Genomic DNA, 24,133 nt, shown 5'->3' on the forward strand with positions numbered 1-24,133 from the left:
GAACTCAACTTTCTGAAAACTAAAAGAAAGGGGGGGAAAAAAAGAAAAGGAAAGAAAAGAAAAGAGAGAGAAGAAAAAGGAGAGAAAGAAGGACAGAAAAGTGTGAGACCAGGAGGAGGGGAAAACACTGCTGGTCAGGCCCAGAAGGAACTTTTCCACACATAAAACCCTTTGTTGTTATGTATGAACCCCTACATTGGAAAAGATGAGAAAAGCAAGCACAGGACAGGGGCACAGAGAGAACGCATGGTCTACAATACTAACTTCAGTTTCAGCAATTTATCATCCCATCTTAGGAAAAACTGCATCAGTATAAACCTGTTCTATTTAACAGAACAAAAAAAATCCCCTTAGTTTGGGACATCTGTGTGCATTTTCAAGCTATTGCATTTGTGGGACTTGAGTTTCCACTTGGCTGCATGTGGAACATGCATGAAAAGTCGCACTAAATGAATGGAAAACAGCATATTTTAAGTGGCTGGCATGTGCAAAGAATGTGCTCCTGTATAGCAAGACTCCAGTTGACTGAAGGCACAAGATGAGGACCTGCTTTTTGATAACCTGACACTTAACGTCTTATAAGCAAATTTTCAAATGATCTGCAGAAAACCCAGTATTTCCTGTATGCTTCTTTTTCAAAGTGCCTCTGCAAACTTGAAATATGCATTCATCAGTAGGTCCAGATCACATTTACAAGCAAATCTTTTTTCTGACTTCCCAGCCTTATGAGCAAAAATAGAATCTGCAAATTAAATTGTGACCATTTGCAGTATACATCAAAGGCAAACACTTTTAATGGGAAATAAGATAATAACACAGCACTAAAAATCCATCTCAGTCCCTTTTACTTGGGATGTCAAAAGAATGCATCTCCCTCCCCTTCCACTCTCACCCCAAAATAACGAGATATGGCTTGGAAAGAATACAGAAAATGTAATTTTAATATGGCACCTTCTTTACATAATCACAGACTCTACCCTTCCTTAGCTCATTTCTCCACTTATTGGCATATGTATTTAGTAATAATTTCTATGTAAGCAGAAGCCGAAGTTTTGATTCTTCTACAAAAGAAGAAAAAAAAGAAATGGGGGAAGTAAATAGAAACATACAGAGCAGGGATATAATCAAATGCAACACTGATTCCTGATTATTTCCTTTTAACTGAAGACAGATATGAAATAGAAAACAACTAGAAAAGATGAATGCCATTTGAAAACCTGTTAAGTAATTTAATCACTTCAACTGCCTTAATTTACACCATTCAGATCATAAAGCCAAATACAGTGCCTGCCAGAAGGGTCGCCTAGCTTTAAGACAATTAGAAGGATTTCTGAAAATTCTTTTTTATTTACCGTAGAAGATCATCTGCTCTGCATAGCTCCTTCACTTCTCTTTTTTGGGACCCAGGATCCAGAAGTTTTTTGCCTTAAAGTGCCTCTTTCAATCCTTCCAAGCAGCCTGGCACCCATTTGTGTTGACACCCATTTCCAGCAGCTGGGAGGAAGATGCCATCACTTGGAGCAGCAGTGCTGTTGCCACACAGCCTCCCCACTTTGATGACACAGGCTGGCACAGAAGTGCAAGGTCTTTACTTTTAGGGTATCTTCCCCTGAGATTAGCACTTGATGGCAGCGAGTTAGCCTTTTTTGGAAGGCTAACAGAATCACTGACGTTTCAGCTGCCAGCAGCCTTTTTTTCTCTAAAAATCAAACCTCATGTTTGCTTCCTCCTCACCAGTACTGTGGGCTGTAATGGCTGAATTTTTTGAATTCTGACTGACACTAGACTCCTGCACAGCACAAGATACAGAGCATGGTACCACCACCATACTGCAGAAACACAGTTTAAACCCTTTTTATGATTATTACTTCTGTGTCAAAACCCAGGTACAATTTTCATATGGCTTCTTGGGTGTTTTAGGGTTGAGTCTTTTTTTGTTGTTGTTTTTCAGGAAAAAAACTCCCCAGTGTAAAATTTCCTAAATTTAACCTCCACCTTGAACAGGTGGCAAGCTTCTGCTGCTAACTAATGTTTTCTCCTGATTCCACCTCATGTTATCCAGCAGGATGTTAAGTCATTACTTACTGATTACAGTGATTGCAGGGATAAGCCACTCAATCATCTCTTTCTGGAACTTGCAAAGGGATACAGGAGGATTGACATTTAATATCCCTTATGCTATTAACCACTGCAGGGAGGGGAGAGAAGGGGGGGAAAAAACGAGGGAAATCTCAGCAGAATTAATGAAGCAATACTGTATTGCACTTGCAGATCACTGGGTTTAGAGTGGGGTACGTGTACAGCTGGCTCACTGAGGAACAACACTAGAAAATAGTACCAGGCAGAATGAGTTATTACAGTCTACAATAAGCCATAACTTGATGACTGAAATTTTATTAGCAAGCATAAAGGACCATGGGTACATTACTCCAAAAGAATGTGTATTTAATCAGCTACTCACACCAGATTACAATACACCAAGACATGCAGTCCCCATTTAATTACAACCTCCAACACTTTCATTTCCAATACTTCCAAGCATCAGGGTAGCCTATTCTCCCCTAGGAAAAGTACCTTCTTTTAAGTTTATCCTCTTACAACCTGGCTGCAAATATTAGAACAGAATAGTATAAAAAATCTTACAAGTTTAGGTCTTTGCCCTTATTTTTCTGGGCTACCACATGTGGCCAGTCTACCCTTAACTTTCATGCTGCTCTACACCACTTGTAGATAGGGATTACTTGCAGTATTTGTCTTGCTGAAAAAGAAATTTGTCAGAAAAATATGAACACAGAAGTTAACATTTCCAGCATCTAAAACTACAGGATGTTGCTTCCTCCTTGACCTGAAAATGGAAGTGAAGAGGGCCCCTCCATCCCCTTTGATTTCAGGGGAAGAGGATGGCATCTCCTGATGACTTTGTAGAATCAGGTCTCATATAATCAATTCAGGGCTCAATTTACAAGTCACTAAAATAGTACAGGCAATGTTTCTTGATACCTAACAACCTCTTTTGAACCCTGACCTCTCAACAGGACCCTGAGCACATGAGTCCAACAAGGGGGCCAAGAATGGGTATTATGATTAACACCTATTTTATGGTGAGGCTTGAAAGCAAGCAGCAGGACAAGCAACCAACTGAAAGTTTAAACAGGAAATGTGATTCTTATGGGGTTGCAGACTGCTGAATACTTCCTTCAAACAACCCTGAAAGTACTAGGAAGAAGGAAAAAAAAGAGACCTAGATGAAGCTGGCTCTTCTTCTGAAAGAATCAAAGTGGACACATGAACTTCCTCTCATTTATTCATCTATCAAGCTTGGTTTTAAGTTACATCATCATTAAGATAATAATTTCTGCTTTCTATCACTTTAAAGTATGTTCTCAATAGCTATCTGATTCTGATAAAGGTAGTCAAGTCCCCAACCTACATATGTTTATAATTAACTTTTTTTTAAGGCAGAGTAATAGGTTAATAAGAAGTATCAGATTACACTGGAACAAGCTCATGGGTCAAAAACTAGACAAAACATATCAAACTGAAAATAAGTGCTTGGTTGTCAGACACTGAAAGAGCTCCTATACAATAACTGCATTGTTTTAATGAAATATTAAAAACATCAGTTTTGAGCCTAAATGTCCAAAAGAGAAAATTATTCAAGTGACCAACAAAATTCACAAGCCAAACAGTAAATAAATCAGGATTGAATATAACATCACAATTTCCTAATGTTCTCCAAGCAATGCTGTGAAGTGCAGTCTTGCCTTGTACAACTATCAGTTCAGTCCTTACAGAAATTCCCTCTACTTTTCTGAAATTAAGGCAAAAAAAGTTAATTATATCTATGGTACATATTAAGTGAAAAAAACAAGCGGCATTGAGCTGAGGGCTATGTGAAGTTAGTATGGGTTTTTTAAGCAATGCCTTTAAGGAAGCACCCTAAGAGTAAATCCAATTCACCTGCAAAACAGAACGAAGAGTCAAAGCAGCCAGCCTGCACTGAAGCCACTGCCTAATTGTAAGCATGCAAATACCCACATTCTTAGGGCAAACAGAACTAGTCCCGTGGCTAAAGCAAGTCATTTGCTTAAGTTCATCAGACTGGAGTTCATGACTTTACTGCAATGCTTGGGAAGGCTGGCAACTCCCGGTGCGGGGGCATCAGGAGGGCACTGCACCAGTGCAAGCAGCACAGCTGCACAGGCAGGGCATGGCAGCAAGCAGTTTTCTGCTCCAGCACTGCAGCACTCAGCCTGACATATGGACTTGGCATGCTGTGGTCTCAGACAGCTCGTCCGTCAGGCTGTGAGGCACAGGGGCCGAGAGCAGCATGGAGGAGGAGCAGATGAGAACAAGCCTTCACATGGGCATTCATCACAATGCAGCAAGACAAGGCACTGGGCAGACTCCTGCAACATTTCCAGCATTCACCTGATGATTTCTTTCTAACCCTGGAATTACTTGAAATTACAGGAGGTACTGCATGATCCACCAGGGTCTAGCAAGGCAGGTTTTGTGAACTGCAACACCAGACAAAGGCTCTCCAATGGGAGCACAGAACTAATGGCAATGAGTTTATCAATGGATACCACCCTTAAGAAAGCCATTCTTTGCATAACTTGATAGAAACCCGAGTGTGCATGCAGCAACCTTCAGAACAACCTAAATCCACGCTCTGACATGGTAAGGAACAGAGTGCTTTGTTTCCAGAGAAGTGGCACAAATGTGCATATAAGACAAGACCCAACAACACAGCCCCGTTAGCCAGGTGGTCCAGGGCACTGGCCTCTACTCCAGTGTAATGAGTGGCACAGCCATGACATAAACATGATTTATTTGTTGTTATTACCTTGCCAAAGCACATCAGCCTGAGGTTATCAAATCCCATCAAACACAAAACTAAGCTTACTTTATGTGCTAGCACAAACTTTTTCATTCATACAGCCTTTTGTGAATTAACATCTCCATTAGCAGTTTTCTTTAGCAGTTTTTGTCCCCATGGATATTAGTCTAGCAGTAAATATAGCAGTCAAACAAAGGATGAAAAGGAGCAATGCTAGTAAGCTGCACACAGTTTGTTTGAGACACACAAAATGAAACACAAAGAAGAAAAAAAACCAAAAGCTTGCAAAAGTGAATTTAAAACATGTAAGAGTGGTTCCACTCAGAATTAATGTGCACCTAAGATTTTTCTTATTACATTTCCTTTTACATAGTAGTCATTACAAATTATGAATTTTTTTTTTAATTTTTCATCACATGTATTTTAAAAGAAGTTTCAATTTGCTCCAGTACATGTATTGTCCTGGAGCAAATTTTAATGGCTTAGTTAAAAATCCTGAAATTTAGGGGTTTATAATGGAAATGCTGGCAGGTCCGTATCTAACACATTGCAAGCATCTTGGCAATACAGAGCTTGTAGTCAGGTGAGTGCAGCAGAAATCTTTATGGCATTAAGTATTGACAGGAACTCAGCAGAAGTGGTAAACTTGTAAACTGTGGCCCATGCCTGCTCAGTGCTTGAGACTACAGAGCAGCTGGTACCATCCAAAGGACACCCTTAGTCTGGCCCTCAGAACTTCTACTGCATTGTTCAGGTCAACACTGAACAATGAGCTCCCCTTCCAGCTCACCTTTCCCACTTTCTTTCCCTTGCATCTAGATTTACACCAGACTCTTCAACACAGAGTCTGCACAACATGTGATTTAAAAGTTTTCCACACTCACTAGCCATATTAACATAGATCCTGCTCCTGGGTGTGTCACTTATTTCTGGGAGTTGCTGAAATAATGGCATTTTCTTTGTTTCTTCGTGACTGTATATTTTGCATAAAAGCTATAACTAGCAGCTGTCCATCTGTTTATGATCCAAGTTCTGAGACCTTCAGAAGACAGAGAGATACTGAGAAAATACTTGTCTGTACCTCACTCCTCAGACAGATATCAATAAAACTTTACCCTGCAAACTTTGTTAATTCATGAGTTGTCCAGAAGTATAGAAGCACTGAAATTAGACATGACTATGAGGTGACATTGGTATGATAGGCAGATGTTGCTCTGCAATGACATCAGTCTTCTGAGAAGAATAGCAGGGATCATTCTGTCCTTTTGTTATTTTTAAGGGTACCTTACCTTGTTTAACAGAACATTCAAATGCAAATCACAACATTTAACATTACCACAGCCCTTTGCAAAAAAAAAAAGAGGCACTGAATCGATAAAAGCTGCATGTTTTGTAGGAGTGGTGTCTTATAGCAACTGATGATGTTCCTGTAGTAATACTCATTCCAGCATTAAAGAATAAAAGATGCAAATGCGATGCAAGCTCCAGCTTTCATGCAAATTGTCCCTGTAACCAAAATTCATTATCATGACAATCACATCTGCAAGAAGCAAAACTTTTAAAACACTGCAAGAGTAAAACTTACATTTAAGTCCCTAAAGTTTTTGTAATAGTGTTTGTTTTGGTACATGCTCCGCAAGTCTCTAGACTAAGAGGAAATTTTTCATATTAAAGAAGGAATCGAATTTTTTATCCCTTTGAAGGCCAGCTCTGCATCTCTAGAAAGCCTTGTTTCTCTGTTATGCATGAAGGTAGATTAGAAACCCAAACCCTGGAGATCCTAATGACTTTCTTAAATACAAAGACTAACAATGCCAACACTTACCCACCATAAACAAAGTTAACTGTGATTGACTTAAGAAAAGGAAGTCTTGGGCCCCAGGATGTGTTGGCATCCATTGGCATCTCCTTCCATTCATTAGTAGGAGATAATTCAGTGACACAGCCATTCATTAGACTTGAAGTCTTTCCAGCTCTTGGGAGTTTGATGACCCTGCTTTGCAGTAACACTCCCCATAGGTGAAGCATGTAGTTAAGAACCAAAACTACCATTAAAGAAAGAAAATTACTTGACAACACGGTAGATCAGTGTCAGAATTAGGCAAAAACATCTTGAAGGCTTTCATTTTAGCCCTCTAAATCTACATGTTTACCAATAACATTCAAGCTAGCCCAAACAGTCAGAGATGAATGTTTGAGTACAAACCCCTGACACATCAAAGAATATGCATATGTGTTTAACTGTGCATCTGCTTGAAAATTGGGGCAATGTGGAAAATCCTATTATCGATTAAAAAAAATACAATGGGGGCCTCTTCAGCTCACGTGAACCACTGTAATTCTATTGACAGCAACGGATCTGTGCTGACTTACACCAGCTGAGGATCTAATTTCATATGCCTTAGAAAACTGATGCAACCTTTCCCATTGTGACTCAAGGGTTTTTATACTCTCATGGGGATCAACTCCATCTAGTAGGTCAGCAGGTGTTGAGTCTGCTTTGAATCTGAAGTCCAGTCACACAGGAGGATACTGGGACATGTGCCATCTAATTTTTAATAACCCATGGACATTCCTCTCTAGTATGGCTGTAGGATTCATGTATTTTCTCCTGTAGTCTAGTGGGACATAACCTGTTTCTTTGAGAAAGCAAAAACCCTCTATTCAAGATATAAAAGTGAGAACCTGACCTGGAGGACCACAAGCCCAGATAAGTGAGCATGATGGAAACAGAAAGTGGGAACTGGAAATGTTTTGCCAGAAATACACCAGGACCACAAAATATACAGAAAGGCATTTTCTACTTCTCACCATAACTAGACCAATTTGTAAAAAAATAGCAGTTACACTACAACTATCCAAATCCACAGGTCTGCCCACACCATTTCATGCAATTTTCTTTTCTAAGGCAACAGGAGTTTTGCATTAGTAGGAAACAATATGCTCAGCCCTCTTACACCAAACAATGAAAAGGTCTATGGCTGGGTTAGCTCACACTCTTCTGAGAGGCAGGGAATATGTAAAATTGTCAACTGAGATATACTCTCTGGGGAGAATTAAGCAAACTACTCCAGTTTTGCAAATCCACAAGCTGTACATTCACAACTTTGAAATTAATCCACCAGAGGATACACACTTAGCTTGATGTCTTGTTCTGGGCATTAAGGGACTTTGGTTGGGTGGGACAGGGTGGGACAGCCCTTTCTGAGAAGGAAGTTTATTTGTAAAAGAAAAGAAAAAAACAAAACCCTTTGCCAATAATTTTGACAGACCTACTTCTGTCTCTATAGTAATAACTAATTACCTAACTAGTGTAAGAGATTTCAATGGCCACATGCAAAGCACTTGCAGGCCCTGCCAGGCTAATCAAGACAATTTCCAAAACGCCAAAACCAGGAACTTCCTATAATAAATAACTTAGCACATTTACATCTCAAATTAGAACATCTGGAAGAAAGAGACTATGCCTGATGCCAAAACAGGCCTTATTGTATCCTACCACTTTCCACACCACCACCCCTCCTCCGTTCGTTTTCTTTAGCCTTTCTGTAGAACAAACACTGATCCAGGTGCAAATGCTCAATTCACAAGGAATGCAGAGAACATAAAATTACTGTAGCTTTGGCTGCTAGTAAATCCCTGCTGTTACTCACCATTGGAAGTTGTGCTGGAGGCAACAGCTTTCTCACTGACATCTGTTCGACTGGAGCATTTCACGATGGAATTCTCCACTTTTTTCTTCTCAGTTGTGGCAGAGCTATGGGACTGCGCCTCCATGATGACTTCTCATTACTTCAGCTCTCCTTGCACTAATACCTGAATGAAACAAGAGTCATAAACTCTAAAGACTGTTTGAAAGCTTAGCCAAAGTCTTCTCACCCCTGTCACCTGAAGAAGAGCCTGGAGCACAACTGAATTAGCAGTTCACAGTTCTGTAAGCTCATCAAATCATGTTTGCATGCATGAATTCCTAAGGAATTTAAAGAAATACTAACACCAAAACTTAGGCATGTTTGCCTTTAAAGAGAATCAGCATCCCAAACCACTATGCTGTTCAAACAGCATAGGCAGGTCCACTTTTTTCAATTTTGTGAGGCTTTAATGGATCCAAAGGGAAAAAAAGGACAGTATTTTTCTCTTCTACCCAGAGCACTTTGGAACAAGGCAAAAAAGGAAAAAAAAAATCCAGAAAATCAAGACAGACCTTCATGTTGACTCTAGAAGCCAAATATTTAAATTTCAACATTCAGGGTGTTGGAACACACTGCCTCAGGAATTATCCTGTCTATCTCTACACCTTGTTACTCATGTAAACATCTCTCACTTTGTTTGTTCAGAAATCTAACTCAAACAAAATTGTATTGGCGAAACACCCCGAAAACCACAGGGAAAGACAAACATTATTGCTGGTGGCAGATAATTAGATCACTTTCTTTTGCATGAAAACGCTGGAAATAGAAAGCTCTGTAGAGGTGTGTATCTGGTTATTTTGCCTTTCCTGGATGTTCTCAGTGTCATCTCCAGTGATACATTAATTTAATATCCCACAAATAATTTCTCCCTCTTCTCAGATATTTTACATTCCTGATGGAAATACGAGAAGCCCAAAAACTTGCAAAAGGATATCGCTGCTTGTGCAGCACTGCAGGCACACCAGGCCCCAAGACTGCAGGGATCTTAGGCTGTGAAGGATGCAAACATTAGGAACCAGTCTGCAGCTTAACTTGATGCACACCTGTCTGTCCAAGTTAGCTTTATGCAAATCATCAATATTCAGCGCACATCATGCTCAGAACCAAATAACTTGGTACTTTTGTAGTTTGAATATTAATCTATGCAACAACAAAAATAATAATTAGTTTTCTGCTCTGGGCAACACTGCTTGGTAGTCAAATGGGTCTAAAATGGAAGGAAGTCACACTCTTCTAGGACACCATTTAAATAAAATTTTCAAAAGGCTTCAAAAAGCCACAAAGTATAATGAAGTGTAATTATATTAGCAACCTGTTTCCCAAATTCTGACAGTCAAAAAAAAAAAAAAAAAAGAAGAAACAACACCAAACCAAAAAAAAGGCAATTCATCACAAACACAGCTGTCTAATAAACATTCCCCTTCCCACCTTCCTAGTAGGAGTTCTTTTTAATAGTACAATAAAACACTCCAAAGCCTCATTGTTATACAGTAGGGATCAAAGTAGAGCCCAATCACTAAATGAATCATTATTTAGCCAGGCAGCACAGCCAAGAAACTGTGCTAGATACTAGAGACTCTCTGTCACTGACCTACTGTCTAAACTTTCACAAGGCATTTTTCTTCCCTTCAGTTTCCTGCTTGCTAAAAACAGGAATAACAAAACTCTGCCTGCCACAGAAGACGACTTGTAAGACTACTCTCAAGATCTATCTGTGAAAGTGCTATAAATATTATTGTGATCTGTGAAACAACTTCCTACCAAAACACTAAGGGGAATGTCAGGTGTCTTCAAGCAGAGAGTAGGAGATATCTAACAATACTCAACTTTTAACAGCCCTGACTTCTACCCAGCAATGCACAAGGCACCTTGAAGAAAGATCTCACGTGAGCTTTGTAAACAGCAGCTTTCCAAATTTTCATATGACTTCTTCCTCCTTCCCTTTGTACACCTCATGCAAGGGCATCCCCAGTTTAGAAATTTAGCTCAAATATCTAGCTTTTCAGTCTCTTGCATTAGTAGAGAGGGAGAAGGGTGACACTGCTGCCTAGTTGCTCACTCCACACTGAGAGAAAGATGTTTGTTTTCTCTATACAGCCCTGGCCACATGAACACCAAAACCTGCCTCTACACAGCTTCCAACTACTGCATGAGTGAGTCCCTCAATGTACCCTCCTATCTTCTGGCTAACCACCTTTGAGTTATTTAACATTCTCTCAAATTAATTATTTTCTATGCATCTCTGAAGGAACTAAAATGCTATACATCTTCAGTTGTGGTTATTTTTCTTCCATTGCCTTCTAAGGGCCAAGACTGCTATTGAGGCAGCATCTTCATTTACACCAAAGAGTATGACTTTGAAAACTTGCAAGATAAAGCTGCAGAACTCATCCCCCTTTTTGTTTGGTCGTTGGTTCACAAGCATGTTGATTTTGACTTAAAATCATGAAAGGAAGCAATTACACTCCCTATTCAACTAGAAAGGAAGAAGCCACATACTCTGCCTCCACAAGGCCTGTAGAGTGGCACGAAACATTTGGGAAGAGATCACAAAAATTATGACAGGTATCTAAAGTGGTTCCACTGCCTCGTGCCACACAGATATCTATGCAGGTATGTGCAAGGAGCTTTCACTTATCTCCACCTCCTTCCCCTCTCCATCATGGCAGTACCTCCATTACAAACTGATCCTACCACTTCTCAGAAAAGAAGGTAATGCAGGTACTTTAAGGAGTTACCATGTCCTTAATCTCATAAAAAGCATCTTTGGGGAATCTGCAATTCAATAGCAAAATGTGGCTGGTCAGACTGACATCATCCATTCTCTTGGCTACCTTATTTCTTTCCCCAACAGCCTGCCAATGAGATGTTTCTGGCGCTTTGGGGTCATCTTTACTGGAAAAAAGAATAGCAGACAGAATTCCACATTCTTCATCAGTCTCTATCACTTCTCTGTTTTATGCTACCTGGTGTGGACTGCAGTACAGAACAGAGGCCTAAAGCAGCACTTAAATTTTTGGACAGAAAATTGCAGAACTGGCCAAGAACTAATATAAACATCTGCTCTTGGTTCATCTATTCTGGTTCATGTCTACTCAGTTTACATTCAGAAGGCTGCTTTTATTCATGTCAGAATGAAAGAGGGAACAGCACAAGAGTAAACTTTCTTACTCACCCTGCACCACGAGCCAGTGGCCCCAGGGCTGCAGGCCTTTCCCCCTGTGCCTTCCTTCCTCTGCTCCCAACCTGCACACACACACACATGCGCGCGCACACACACACACACACACATGGCACAGACACCTGCAAGAATTCCTGCCTATCCACCATCAATGGTGGTGCGCATGGTTGGGAAGGCACGGAAGGCCAGAAGAGATGGCAGGACTAATAATTAGAGGGATGTGGCTTGTTATGTTTTGCCAAGTATACCCCTCAGGGAAGCAGACATCAGGAGATCAATGTGGTGCCCCAAAAATCTTTTTTTTTTTTCCTGAAGACTTCCTTAAGACTAAGATGAAAATACAAGCCAGACACACATCTTCTAGAATCATTCTCCTTAAATTTGGCTAATTTTTATTTTTTCTGAGAAACTGTTCCAAAATATGGGAGCTGCAGTTCACGAAAAAAAAAGTCTAAGGTTATGTAAAGATTTCTTTCCACAGTTTGTTAACCCCTTTCAAAAAGCATTCTAAAAATCAGACAGCCTGACATCATCTCCACATTAAAACACAAAGTGGTTTATATTAGGGCGTATGTGTGTCTCTCTCCAGCGTGTGGGTCAGTGACTTTCCTGTTCCTGCCTCCAGGCCTGAGACAATCTGTATCTATTCGCAGCAAGGAGTCCCACTTTCAAAAAGCTGAAAGCGAGTTTCACTGGCTATCCCGCATTTCCATGTGCATATGAAAGGCAAGAAAATGCTATAACAGTATATGGGCAAAAGCCTGAACTTCCATAGGTAAATAGAGGGATAAACATTCCTTCCCAAAAGCAAACATTCGTGGCTTTTTCCCATTCAGCCATGCTTGAACCTTTTGTAATTTCCCTGAAGCCTGAACCCACTCCGCAATTAATTCCAGATCCCCATTTTAAACCTTATCCCTCTCAAAACAGTAACCTGCCTGCAGGTGTGTCTCCTCTTTTTAAAATATAAATGCAAACCTTCCCCAATTGTGTATTATATTGGAAGAATTTTAGGAACACGCTACTGGAATGAACTAGTTAAATGAGGAAAACTGTCTCTTTTAAAAGGAGTGTAAATAAATCACAATATGTTGGAAACTTATTTAGAACAAAAAAAATCTTTCAAGTAACTTAATATTATGTAATTTCTGATCCTTATGTATGTTGGTTATAAAACTGTGCCTTATAGTAGTAAAAATGATCATATTAATATAATGAGGAGGAAAAAACTCATATCTCTTTGTTCATTTACTCACAGTCCAAACTAACCAAAACCAGTGGAGCAGCCCTGTGCTCGGAAGAACAAGAAACTTGATCCTTTCTGAACAGACATTTCAATTTTCCAAGAAATCTTCATTCTGTATCACTTCTCTTCTCTGAACTACTTTTCAAATCATTTTATTTATACTGCATACATTAATTTTAAAGACCAGACCATGCAGATATTTATTGCTAGTAATAGGCTCACTGACTTCAACAAGATTGCTTGCTTTGGTCAAAGTGCTGAAGTGTAAGCATTTAAAATTCTCAATTTGCATGTTAAGACTGGTTTATGTTTCTTGCGAACTTAAACCTTCTGCCTTTCTTTGCTTTATTTCAATTTTTTGAGGAGTATCTTTTAACATGTTGAATTAAAAAAATAAAAAAGAAACAAGTAAAACCTTTCCCTGTTTTACTTGATGCTGCTATAGTTGTATTCAATTCATTAACAAGTGGTTTGCATCCGCTGAGAAGAGCTGTCTGAAATAGCAGTGTCACAGCATTCATCATCATTACATCAGCAGTAGGGAAGTTCATACTGATTGCTATCAGCAACCAGAGTGCCCCAATCAGCGTGCAAGCAGACATAGCATGTTTAATTTTTCAGAAATGACTCTGGGTAGTTAGGGTGTTCATAGGTACTACTTTGATCCACACTACTGGAAGCAGTCTTTGGGGATACAATACATCTTGAACAGCACAACTGTATGAAAGTGAAAAACACAAGGGGAGGCATGAAGAACAATCAGGAAATTACAGTCTCTCTCAACCATAAAGGACCCTTTATCAATTTTATCAACAAGGGTTGCACCGTTCCTTGGGATTATTTAAGGATAAAAAAATGCATCTTGTTCAGCTACATTCAAATGCAAAATTTATATGAGACAATCTTTAGCTGTTATATGGGAGCTATTTCGCACTGATTTATACAGGCTTGATTCAGGTACATTTAACTTCCAAAACCCACCTAGATTTCAGTATTGCTTTCTATCAAACCTGCTGGCAAAGCTGCACTGACAAAGTTACCACTGACAGAACCTGATGAAAAATGTTCAAGTGCTCAGACATTTTAAGAAATATCTCCCAAATGTAACATTAACCTCTTGCTATCTCTCACCACTTTCGTAATAGCTATAGAAACTAACTAACCTGTATATTTTTAGAATAGTTTTATCCTTTCCTAATTCCTTGTAAGCTAAACCAGAATTCTGCAACCTTCATTAACTACTCCAGGGTAAACTTTATTTAGGTTCCTCCCTGTTGAGACAACTACTCACAGTAAGACTAATATAAACACCACAAAGAGTCTTATATCCACATTATAAAACCACAACAAACAATCAGTTGGGGGGGGGGAGGGCAAGGTATCTTCTATTTCACAATACCTATCTCCATTTCAGTTACGTGCATGATCTAGCGAAAGAAAGAAAGAAAGAAAGAAAGAAAGAAAGAAAGAAAGAAAGAAAGAAAGAAAGAAAGAAAGAAAGAAAGAAAGAAAGAAAGAAAGAAAGAAAGAAAGAAAGAAAAGAAAGAAAGAAAGAAAGAAAGAAAGAAAGAAAGAAAGAAAGAAAGAAAGAAAGAAAGAAAGAAAGAAAGAAAAAAAAAAAAATTGTTTGACAGAATGAAAAATACCCCAAGTTAAGAGATACTACATTTATTAATACAATCTTTCCAAATTCATTACTATCTGCTGTCTTTTCCTTGTTCCTTCCCTTTGATTTCTTTCCCCCCATAAAGAATGAAAAACAACTAGACCTAAAGCCTGGTTAATGACGATCTGATCTGCTCCTGATAGGTTAAATAGCTTGTGGCAACAATAGCGGAGAATCACAAACACAAAGGCAATCAGCTAGGCAAACCAGTGCTATTAGCATTCTTGTGATTAAGATCCTAAGTGAGAAAATATTCTATGGTGTACACTGAACTTCTGATTGATTGTAAGAGTCTCTCGACTCCAGGGGTATTATATATTTGCTTATGTATTTCAGCTACAGATAAACTCAGCTACCTAAAAGTTCTGAAATTATTTTAAACATACACGTACAATAGTATCAATAAATGGCACTTTCTACTGAGGCACCACCTCAGTTGTTTTAAACACACATCAACCACACAGCCTTACAAGTAGATTACATCGACTTTTGTTTTTCGGATTTAAAAAGCTGATAAGTATAACCCCAATTAAAACTATTACTTCAACAGATTAAACTGTATCTAAAAAAAGCAGATTTCTGCCAGGAAAGAGATGATTCATTTTCACACTCAGCAAACAGAACTTAACTTGGATAACAACTGAAGAATTCAGGTCAAACTGTCCATCTCCAACTAGTCTATCTCTCACAGAAGCTGCTGTTCGGGAACATGCAACCCAAAGCTGAGGGAGACAGAGCCCAGACTTAGAGGTTTTACAATTCAGATACGATATATCCTCTGAGGTAAAATGTTATAATCAATTCACTGTCTGAGAGTCTTTACAATAAGGAACTAAACTTTAAGAGAAACAAATTAACAAACCCCACAACAAAAACAAAACAAATCAGGTCATTAACTCTGCATTTAAGCATTTGTTATTTTAATCACATGGTCTTGGGTTTCCTTTATTCCTTTTTTGATTCTCTTACAAACTCTCTAAATACAATGGAAAGAATAAAGTTTATTTCTTAAAAAATAGAAAGTGCTACATATCTTTCAAGTCTCAAAATATTTCAATATATTTGGGAAGTGGAGTGTGCCTAAAACTAGTAATGCACTTACCCTGGAGAATCAGAACTCTTTCCAATTAAACTACCTAATATACCTCAGAAATTCAGAATACACTGTGTTATTGCTTGTTTTGCAATCCTACTTGTTCTTGTGCTTCAAATTCTGCTGCAGGAAAAACTCTAATAATTATGTCAAAGTAAGATTAGCTGTGAAAGAATTAGCACAAGGGGAAGGAAAAAAAATCTCCTGTGGACTGTACTGCTTGTAGCAATAGGTTACAATGAGGGGCGACACTTCAAACTTCCCTACCAAGCCCACACTCTCTTTTTGCCCGTCTTTCTTCAGGAATTCAGCAGCACTAAATCCAAAACAAACTTAAGTAACAGTGCAGTGACTTCCTTTGGAAACACATTTGTTTTATGCAACCTGGATTTTGGTTCATTCATATGCTCAAGATCTGAAAGGCCAGGAGTATTCTTAGAGAACAAGGAGGGAGACAACAGCAAGAGTTGTTGTATGGAAAACATAACTCTATGACTTTCTCTGTTGATGCTGTTCCTAGGATAATCATGGTGACAATACAGGCTGTTTTTTTCTTTGCCTTCTTAGCTTGGTAAAGAAAATTACAAACATCTGTAACGGATGTGCTTTGCACCACAGTCAAGTAAGTAGTCACTATAACTTTGACAGAAAAATGCAGAAATACTCTAATTTCAAGTACTGGAGCTCAACATACCAGTGAAATGACCACTTTCTTCACACTTTTTGTTTTATCTCATCAATTTCAACAGATGAAAGATTCCTTAGAAACAAAACTAGATCTATATATCAATGTCAATCTATACAGGAACTGAGCTCATGGAAGAATGTATTTAATGTACATCTATTGCAAAGATGTGCCTTCTGTTCCCAACTTATGATATGCAAATGAAAGAAGAAAAGACTGTATTCCATATTTTACAATTAGCATTTTAAACCAAGATCAAAGGAATCAAGTAGAATGTTTTTTGAAAGTGCCATGTTTTGATCACAGTCCCATTCCTGGAATCCTGTTTATGTCCTCAGCACACTCTCAGGTTAAGGGATGCCTTCATCCAGAATTTCATGTTCTAACCCAACACAGATGTTTTAACATATAAATGAGTGAGGAAATCTCCATATATCCAGGAAGACCTTCAAGTGTGAAATGTACTTTATAAAACTTTATCTTCAGCTTTTAAAGTTTATTTTAGGTTTTACACCTGTCTCATAACAGCAGGAAAACTGCACCATGATTCCTTCATGTTTTTGTAACTTGACAAAACACAACGGCACCACTCTGAACTGCTGTATTACAAATGCACAATCCACTTCACAATCCACTATTCTTGTTAAAACAGTGTAATCACATATAGCTGTATTATTTTCCTAGAAATAGTAAATTGAAGAGTCAAGCAAAACACCACCAAACTCCATCCTGACAGTAAAGAATCGGTAGTGCTAGGATTTCATTTTAATGTACACGGTTCAGAACAGCGTACTGAACTGACACTAACTTGATCTGTGTTTCTGACTCTTCAGTTTCAGGTATTCATACATCTTATCTAATGAAGGCTTCATTCTCTGGGCAGCTGGATGATGTATTCCTTACATGCAGTTGATTTTCTTGACATTAACAGATTTGTATGCAAAGAAAACAGAGTCTCATACAAAGCAGCAAACACTACTGGGGAAAGTTCAGCTCTAAATCACCAAAAGGTCTTTTGGGTACTTTATCCTGAACTAAATATCAGATACCAAAAAAATACAGCAACGTTCTGAGCATCAATAAAAATTAAAAAAAAAAAATAAGGCCTAATCATCTTAATGATCAGTATAAAAAATAACTTGACATTTGAGTGGCAACTTCAGCTAAGAAAATTATTCAATCAGATCTCCTTGTAGTGGATTCTGATATTATCAGTTCTGACATCCAGCAACTATTTAGAAACAAACACATTCTATCCCAACTTCTTTGTCCCTTGTTGTAATCTAAATAACCTTGCAGGAGTTTTTAACATCAGTGTATTGTCTTGTTTCTTATTTTGTTCCTAAAGAGAGAGAAACCAACTCTTCAGATCAGCAGCCAATTTAATACACTTTCAAGGTAAGGCAGGTACAATTTACATGTACAGAGTATACCACAACAAAACCACAGTATGATGCCAGCACAATCTTTAAGAAAGTTTTCCCCTAAATCTCTGAAGAAAGCAGCCTTAAAAGAAAGCAGGGATTAGAGTGAGCTGGAAGGTAGGGAAGGGACTTACCTCAAACCCAGCCAAGCGGAAATCAGAGCAGTAATTCTAGCAGTCGGCAGAGTACACTTTTAGAGCTATAATGGTGTGAAGAAGTGCTGGGCAGCATTGCCTGAAGGCAGCACTAATACACTGCTGACTAATGACTGGGCCATGCGGACAATGAATTTGGGGGTTGAAAACTAACAGAAACCGTGCCGTACCTTGACAAATGGGCTTTCAAAATATCATTCACTGAATAACCTTTAAGCACAAAATTGGCTCAAGTTCTCTCGGGAGTAATATGACACGTTGTTGGACAATAAGTATTTTCCTTTTTAATTAAAACTATTACACCGGATTCATAAACATGATTACAGTGAATAAAATATAAGAGTTAACTATTTGGCACCTAGAAAAGACCAGACTCTGAATGTGAGGGGGAAGCCATACATTCAGAAGGGTCAACAAATCCCAGGGTTAACCACCTGATTCACTGAAATTCATTCTTGGCAGAATATATTTTCCCTTCTTTGAGACGTAAAGGAGAACAAGAACTTCAAAGGTATGTTTAATGAGCTGCTATGAGCACAATTGGTTAAAAGAGGCTCAGAAATTATGTAATAAAAGCTGCATTGTGCTTAGAATTACAACTGAAAAAGTCTCATTTTAAAGAGCCCCATAAACCAAATCAAGCCTCTTATAAACTTTGTCACCTTGTGTACTGACAAACACATTAAAACAACAGAATCCCTCTTTAAAGGAGTTCCTTTTTTTTGGTGCAACTCGACTTCTAATTTGAAAATAGCAATTTTGGCTCTTTTTACAGACAGAATGAAATACTTAAAGTGTCCCTAAATTAACAAGTACCACTTGCCATAGACTGCATCGCCCTTAGCAGCTCCTAAAAACTTCAGAAAAGGATCTTAAAACAGGAAGCTTAGTGAGCTCATAAAACTGTTGTTGGAGCCAGGAACACATAGCATATTTAATCTGCAAACTGTGAGAGTCTACAATGATTTCAGCAAGATCTGAGGCATGCCCTCAAGGTTTGCTGGGATCTGGGATTAGGGAGTTGATAAGAACCCTCTACTGCCCATGGACATGTTTTTCTTCTGCAGTTAAACACAAATGCATAGAGACGTTTGACTGCTGCTTGGCGTTACTGCTCAAGTTATATAAAAGCTTTGCAGCTCCTTTTGCTGTCAATATATCAAAGTTTAAAAAAAAATCATCAAAGTGTGAAATTTCATTTAAAGTCTGCCAGTCTACAGCTCTATTTCACAGATCTATCAAATAAAAGTAAAGATGAAAAATGCACTGAAAGAACTTGAAAAGTTTGCAGCAGCACCCATGGCCTATTTTTGTTTATTCTGTCTCATTTTATTTGATTTTAAAGTATAACAAATCAATTCCCTTATAAAAATGACAGAGTCTAAAGGGAGGATATCTATAAAACCTGTGGTTAAAAGACAACTTGAAATCATTATTACTTTTGTTGAATAAAAAGCTTCCTCTGTAGCCATTTTAGCATTTTAATTGCCTAACTGCAAGCTGGCAGAAAATACCTTGAATATTCCAAAGCAACCAGAATTACTACAGAATATGAGTGCCAGAAAAACTAAAGCTTTCTTCAAAGTATTTTTTAGCTAGGGATTTACAACAACTGCATAAAGAAGAAAAGCCTGACTTTTAAGGTAATCTACTATAGTCTAAAAGCATTAACATTCCATTACTAAGGTTTTCCTGAGGATTTCATGACTCGTTGATTCACTTTTCCTTAAAGTTTGCTTTTTCTTTGTACATTTCTGTCTCCATATAGTGGAACACATGCAACACTGATCATTTAAATGTGTCCTTCCATAACTTGAAATAAACCCTGCTTTAATAGCCCTCAAATTCCTCATTTATCAGGCAAAGATGACTAACTTTTCCCTAACACTCTGCAACAAAAAAATATGCCATTCATTACTCTATGCAGACTAGAATTCAAACACACTACAGGAGTGCAGGTAATTGAATAGCTTTCCCCAAAACGAGGCAGGAAGTGTAACTGAAACTTTCATGGGTCAATATCAGTGCATACATTAATCTTGTTAAAAATTCGAGTAATCTGCAAGATGAACAAATTATAATGACGTCTCCAAACTTGAGTATTTTGGTTTTTCCAACACTATTCAGAAAAAAAATAATTTATAGCCATTGATACTTTAATTTCTTAGTTACAAACTGTTTTTGTGTTTAAAAATGAACAATCTTTCACAACTGATGATTACGTATAGCAGTAATAACTCTTTCTTGGCCACTGCACACCTTCTCAAGCCAAAAAATGTTATTCCACTTATGCAGGAAAATGCAGGTGATGTCTTTGTTTTGCAGTACTTCTACAGAAAAGCTTTGGAAAACATCATGTCCTGCTGAAAACCATATGCTGCTACCAGAATGCAAGAGTGCATTCATTTTGGCACCTTAAGCCACAGTTTTGCTTCCACTGCTGCTTAAAAGAATGCACATACACTGAGAGAGTCCTTTTCTTACTCATTCTTCCTACTCGTTCAAATTAAATAATTCTGCTGTTAAAGAAATAATTCCCTGTCCTCAAAATAGCCTTCTCTCATAGTTACTATTATTTATGCTTTTAGAATTGGGCTATACACAAAACTGAAAGTATTTACATACTAGCTAGTTATACCCAAACCTTCTTTATATAAACAAACTCTCAAGAGGCTGCCTACAGTTTACATTGCTAAACTCATTCACCATTACTTTTAATATATATTTCCATGACTGAAATACAGTGCTGTGAAGATGGAAATTTTTACATTTTAAGGTTACAATACTTTTAAAACACTGCATTTGTCTTCCTTCAAAATAATCATGACATATATAATTAAGAAACTGTCAGATCATTATCAATTTTTAATAAAGGACCTAAATGAAATAATTATAGGAATCAATCAGTGAGGCACCTTCCCAAATTACAATGCAATTGCACAAATATTCAAACTACTTAAGGCCAGTTCTGGCACATTGCAATCCATAATCTCGTTGAACACCACACCAAAAACAATTTTGGAACACAGCGAAACATAGTGATTTCTCACTATTCCAGTGACTTAAACAATTTCAAAACAGATACCTATAGCACAGAGAGACAGAGAGGCAATCGTGCCCTCCTAAAAATGTTTGTTGGTTTAATCAGCCACATGTCTCGAGGCCTCTGGAAAATTTAGCTTCCAAGTTTTTCTGCAGCACGCACACAAAAGAAACGAAGTCTGCACACTGAAGCTTAAAAAATCATGTTTATTGAGGCTTGGAAATGAAGCGGGAAGTAGCAGGGGCGCGACGAATAGGAGCATTTTGCCGTGGGTTGCTACTTAATGCTCCCTTAGTGAAGTAGCCTCTAAAACGTGACACTGTGTATCAGACAGCTATCCGTACCTCTGACTAAAAGGCTCTTTGAGATCCGTACAGTCCATCATTTCAAACTGAAGTGGCAGCTGGAAAATGCGGAACAGCTGGCAAGGAGCTGGGAGAAAATGTTTTACATAAATATATCCACATACTAACTGGCAGAAGGCCATGGACACCGTACCCGCAGGACCGGATAAAAACGACGCACCAGAGGGTTAAAAACAAAACTGGGGAGTAAGATGGGGAGCGAGGGGCGTGTGTTTCCTTTTACCTTTTCTCTTCACGTGGTGCGCGGGTTGGGGAGCGGGCGCTAGCAGCTGCGAGCCGGCGGGCCCGTCCGAAGGCGCGGGAATTGTGCCAACACCCCACCGGCTTCACGGGACAATCGGAACCGCGGCGGGCACGCTCTGCTCCCACCCGCCAAAGTTGGGCGGTGCACGGCCGGGCCGCGGTGCCGGCCCGGGGCGGCTCCGAGGAGCTCCCGCGGGGCAGCCGCCCCGCTCCTCCCGCCCGGGCCCGTCCCGCCGCCCCGCTCCCCCGCCTGACGCCGTGCCAGCGGCGGCGCGGAGCGGGCCCAGCGCCGCTCTGCTCAGAGCAGACACGGCCGGCAACCCCGCGCCCCCCTCCCGGCACCCGACCGTCCCCTTCCTCGCCGGGAGCAGCCGGCAGCGAACGACGACCCCCGGGCGCCCCTCCAGATGTGACAGCGGATTCTCCCCCGCTCCTCTCGCCTTTCCCCCTGCGAAGTTTGTGCCGGCCTCCTGCCGCACGGGCGTGAAAACCCCCGGGAGTCGCTCGGGGAGTAGGGGCGAAGAGAAAGAAGGGGGTGGAAATAAAGCAGCAGCTGTCGCCCGCACATCGGCAGCTCTGCCGCGGGACGTGCCCGGCCGAGCCCGGCCCGGAGCGGGGACTGCCCCCGCCTCGCCCCGCACCCCGCGCCCTCGGTTCCCGCGCTCCGTGACAGCCATTTTGGGGGTTAGACACCTCGGTCCCCCCTGACCCCCGCCTCCAAGTTAGGGAAGCGGGAAGGGGGCCGGGAGCGGGACCGGAGCGCTAGGAGACGCCAAGAAAGTGGCCCGGAGTAGAGCCGGGGAACAAAGAACTTCTCGCCCAAGTGGGTACGTACCTGCCGCCGCTGCCGCCGAGCCCCCGCGCTGCCCATGGGCGAGGGCCGGGGCCGCCGGCTCGTCCCCGCGCCGCTCCCCCGCCGCCGCGGCTATGGGGCCGGCCCCCGCCGCGGCCGGCGGGCATCCCTGCGGGCAGGGGGACGGGACGGGACACAGGCGGGACGGGGACGGCAGAGGAGGGCCGGCGGGTGTTGGTGGTGGTTGTTTTATCCCTGCCCGCCTCCCGCGGGGAGCAGCCCGCGCCTCTGCCTCCGTGTGGGGGTGTGTGCGCGCGGGTCCGACATCAGTTTCAGTGATCTTGTAATCTGATCCCTTCTGACTCACTCGCACTGACTGACATTTCTGATTTGGTTCAACAAAAAGAACGGGGGGGAGGAGAAAAAGAAGAAAAGAAGAGAGGGAGCAAAAGAAAAAAAAAAAAAGTATCCCCAAATCCACTGCCTGCTACCAAACAGTTTTTGTAGGGAAGGGGGAACCCCTCCGTCCCGTCCCGTCCCGTGCCGCCCGTCCCCTCCAGCCCCGCCACCGCCCCGCATTGTTTTGGCTCGGCGCAGCCACCGAAGGAGGGGAACAAACCCATCGCGCCGAGGTACTCACGTGTCGGAAAAGTTGTCCCTCTCGCTTTTCTCCGTCTCGCGCGCTCCTCTCCGCCGCCTCCTTCAAGTTTTACAGATGTTGCAGGGCTGCTCGTCGCCGCCGCCCCCTCCTCCCAGCGCTGCCCTCTGGATCAGATCAGGGGAAAGGCTCTTTAGGGATAACTCCCGATTCAAACACCCTCCACTAAACTTTCCCCATTCCCTCCCCCTCCTCTGAGCGGCGGAGAGGGCTCCGCTCTCGTTCCCCCCTTCCCTCCGCCCGTTCGGGACGCGGCTGGCTGCTGCCGAGGCGCGGGTGCCCCGGGCCCGGCGGGGAGCAGGGCCGCTTGCCTGGGGGAGCGGCGGAGGGCTGCGCCCCGGGGTGCGGGTCGGGCCGCGGCCTGCCGGGCTGCGACGCGAGCTCTCGGCATGACACCCCCGCTCCCCCCTTCCTCCTCCTCCTCCTCCCCCGCCATCCCCCCGGCCCGGCCCGGCCCGCCCCGGCGGCGGCCCAAGGGCGGTGACACCCCGCCCACAGCCAGGAGGCAGCGCGGGGCGACGGCGGCCCCCCCCCGGAGCGGCCCCTCCGCCTCGGGTCGCGCTTCCTCCCTCTCCCTCCTCTCCCGCTCCATCCTTCAGCTCAGCCGGCATCTGCAGCCCTGTTTCCCGCGCACCGATGCCTCGGACACCCCCTTCTCCCGCCCGCCAAAAATTCAGGGTTTTGAGGGGGAAAACGTGCGCTTCGCCTGGGTTTTCTCTGTATGCTGCGGCTCTGGGCTCGCGTTTGCTTTGGCGCCGCAGGCTGATTTGACTGAAGGACTTCAAGGAAAGTTTCACCTAAGCCATGTGACACCGAAAATAGCTCTTTTGGGGAGAAAATACAAGTGCTTGGGCGAGGGGAAGAGTAGTGGTGATGCCTGCGTCTGCTCCTCCTTTCCCAGCCCACCTGCCAGCCTCCCCAGTACCCTGTCAGGCTCCTCTGGCCTTCATCCTACGAAACAGGGTTCTCCGCTGCCTCCCTCCTTGGCCCTCATCTCCGTTCTTCCCCCGGGCTCCTTGCGAGCGGGTTCCCGACACCAGCATGCT

The 24,133-nt window shown here is 41.5% G+C and overlaps 1 protein-coding gene across 6 annotated transcripts in view; it reads right to left on the reverse strand.

The window, feature by feature from the left end:
- Window positions 1-23,270, reverse strand: part of GLI3 (GLI family zinc finger 3) — a 206,749-nt gene extending 183,479 nt beyond the window's left edge. For 3 of the 6 annotated variants that reach the window (XM_030943798.1, XM_030943800.1, XM_030943794.1), the window contains exons 1-2: window positions 23,070-23,270; window positions 8,497-8,659 (exon numbers count right to left, since the gene is read on the reverse strand). In XM_030943798.1, the coding sequence (XP_030799658.1) occupies window positions 8,497-8,620 (124 nt within the window). In that variant the 5' untranslated portion in view covers window positions 8,621-8,659; window positions 23,070-23,270. Of the gene's footprint in view, window positions 1-8,496; window positions 8,660-21,616; window positions 21,855-22,471; window positions 23,025-23,069 lie in introns of those variants that run through there. The other 3 variants (XM_030943795.1, XM_030943796.1, XM_030943797.1) reach the window with 3 other exon arrangements.
- Window positions 23,271-24,133: the final 863 nt, after the last annotated feature.

Source organism: Camarhynchus parvulus, chromosome 2 (genome assembly GCF_901933205.1).
Source record: "Camarhynchus parvulus chromosome 2, STF_HiC, whole genome shotgun sequence".
NCBI lineage: Eukaryota > Metazoa > Chordata > Aves > Passeriformes > Thraupidae > Camarhynchus > Camarhynchus parvulus.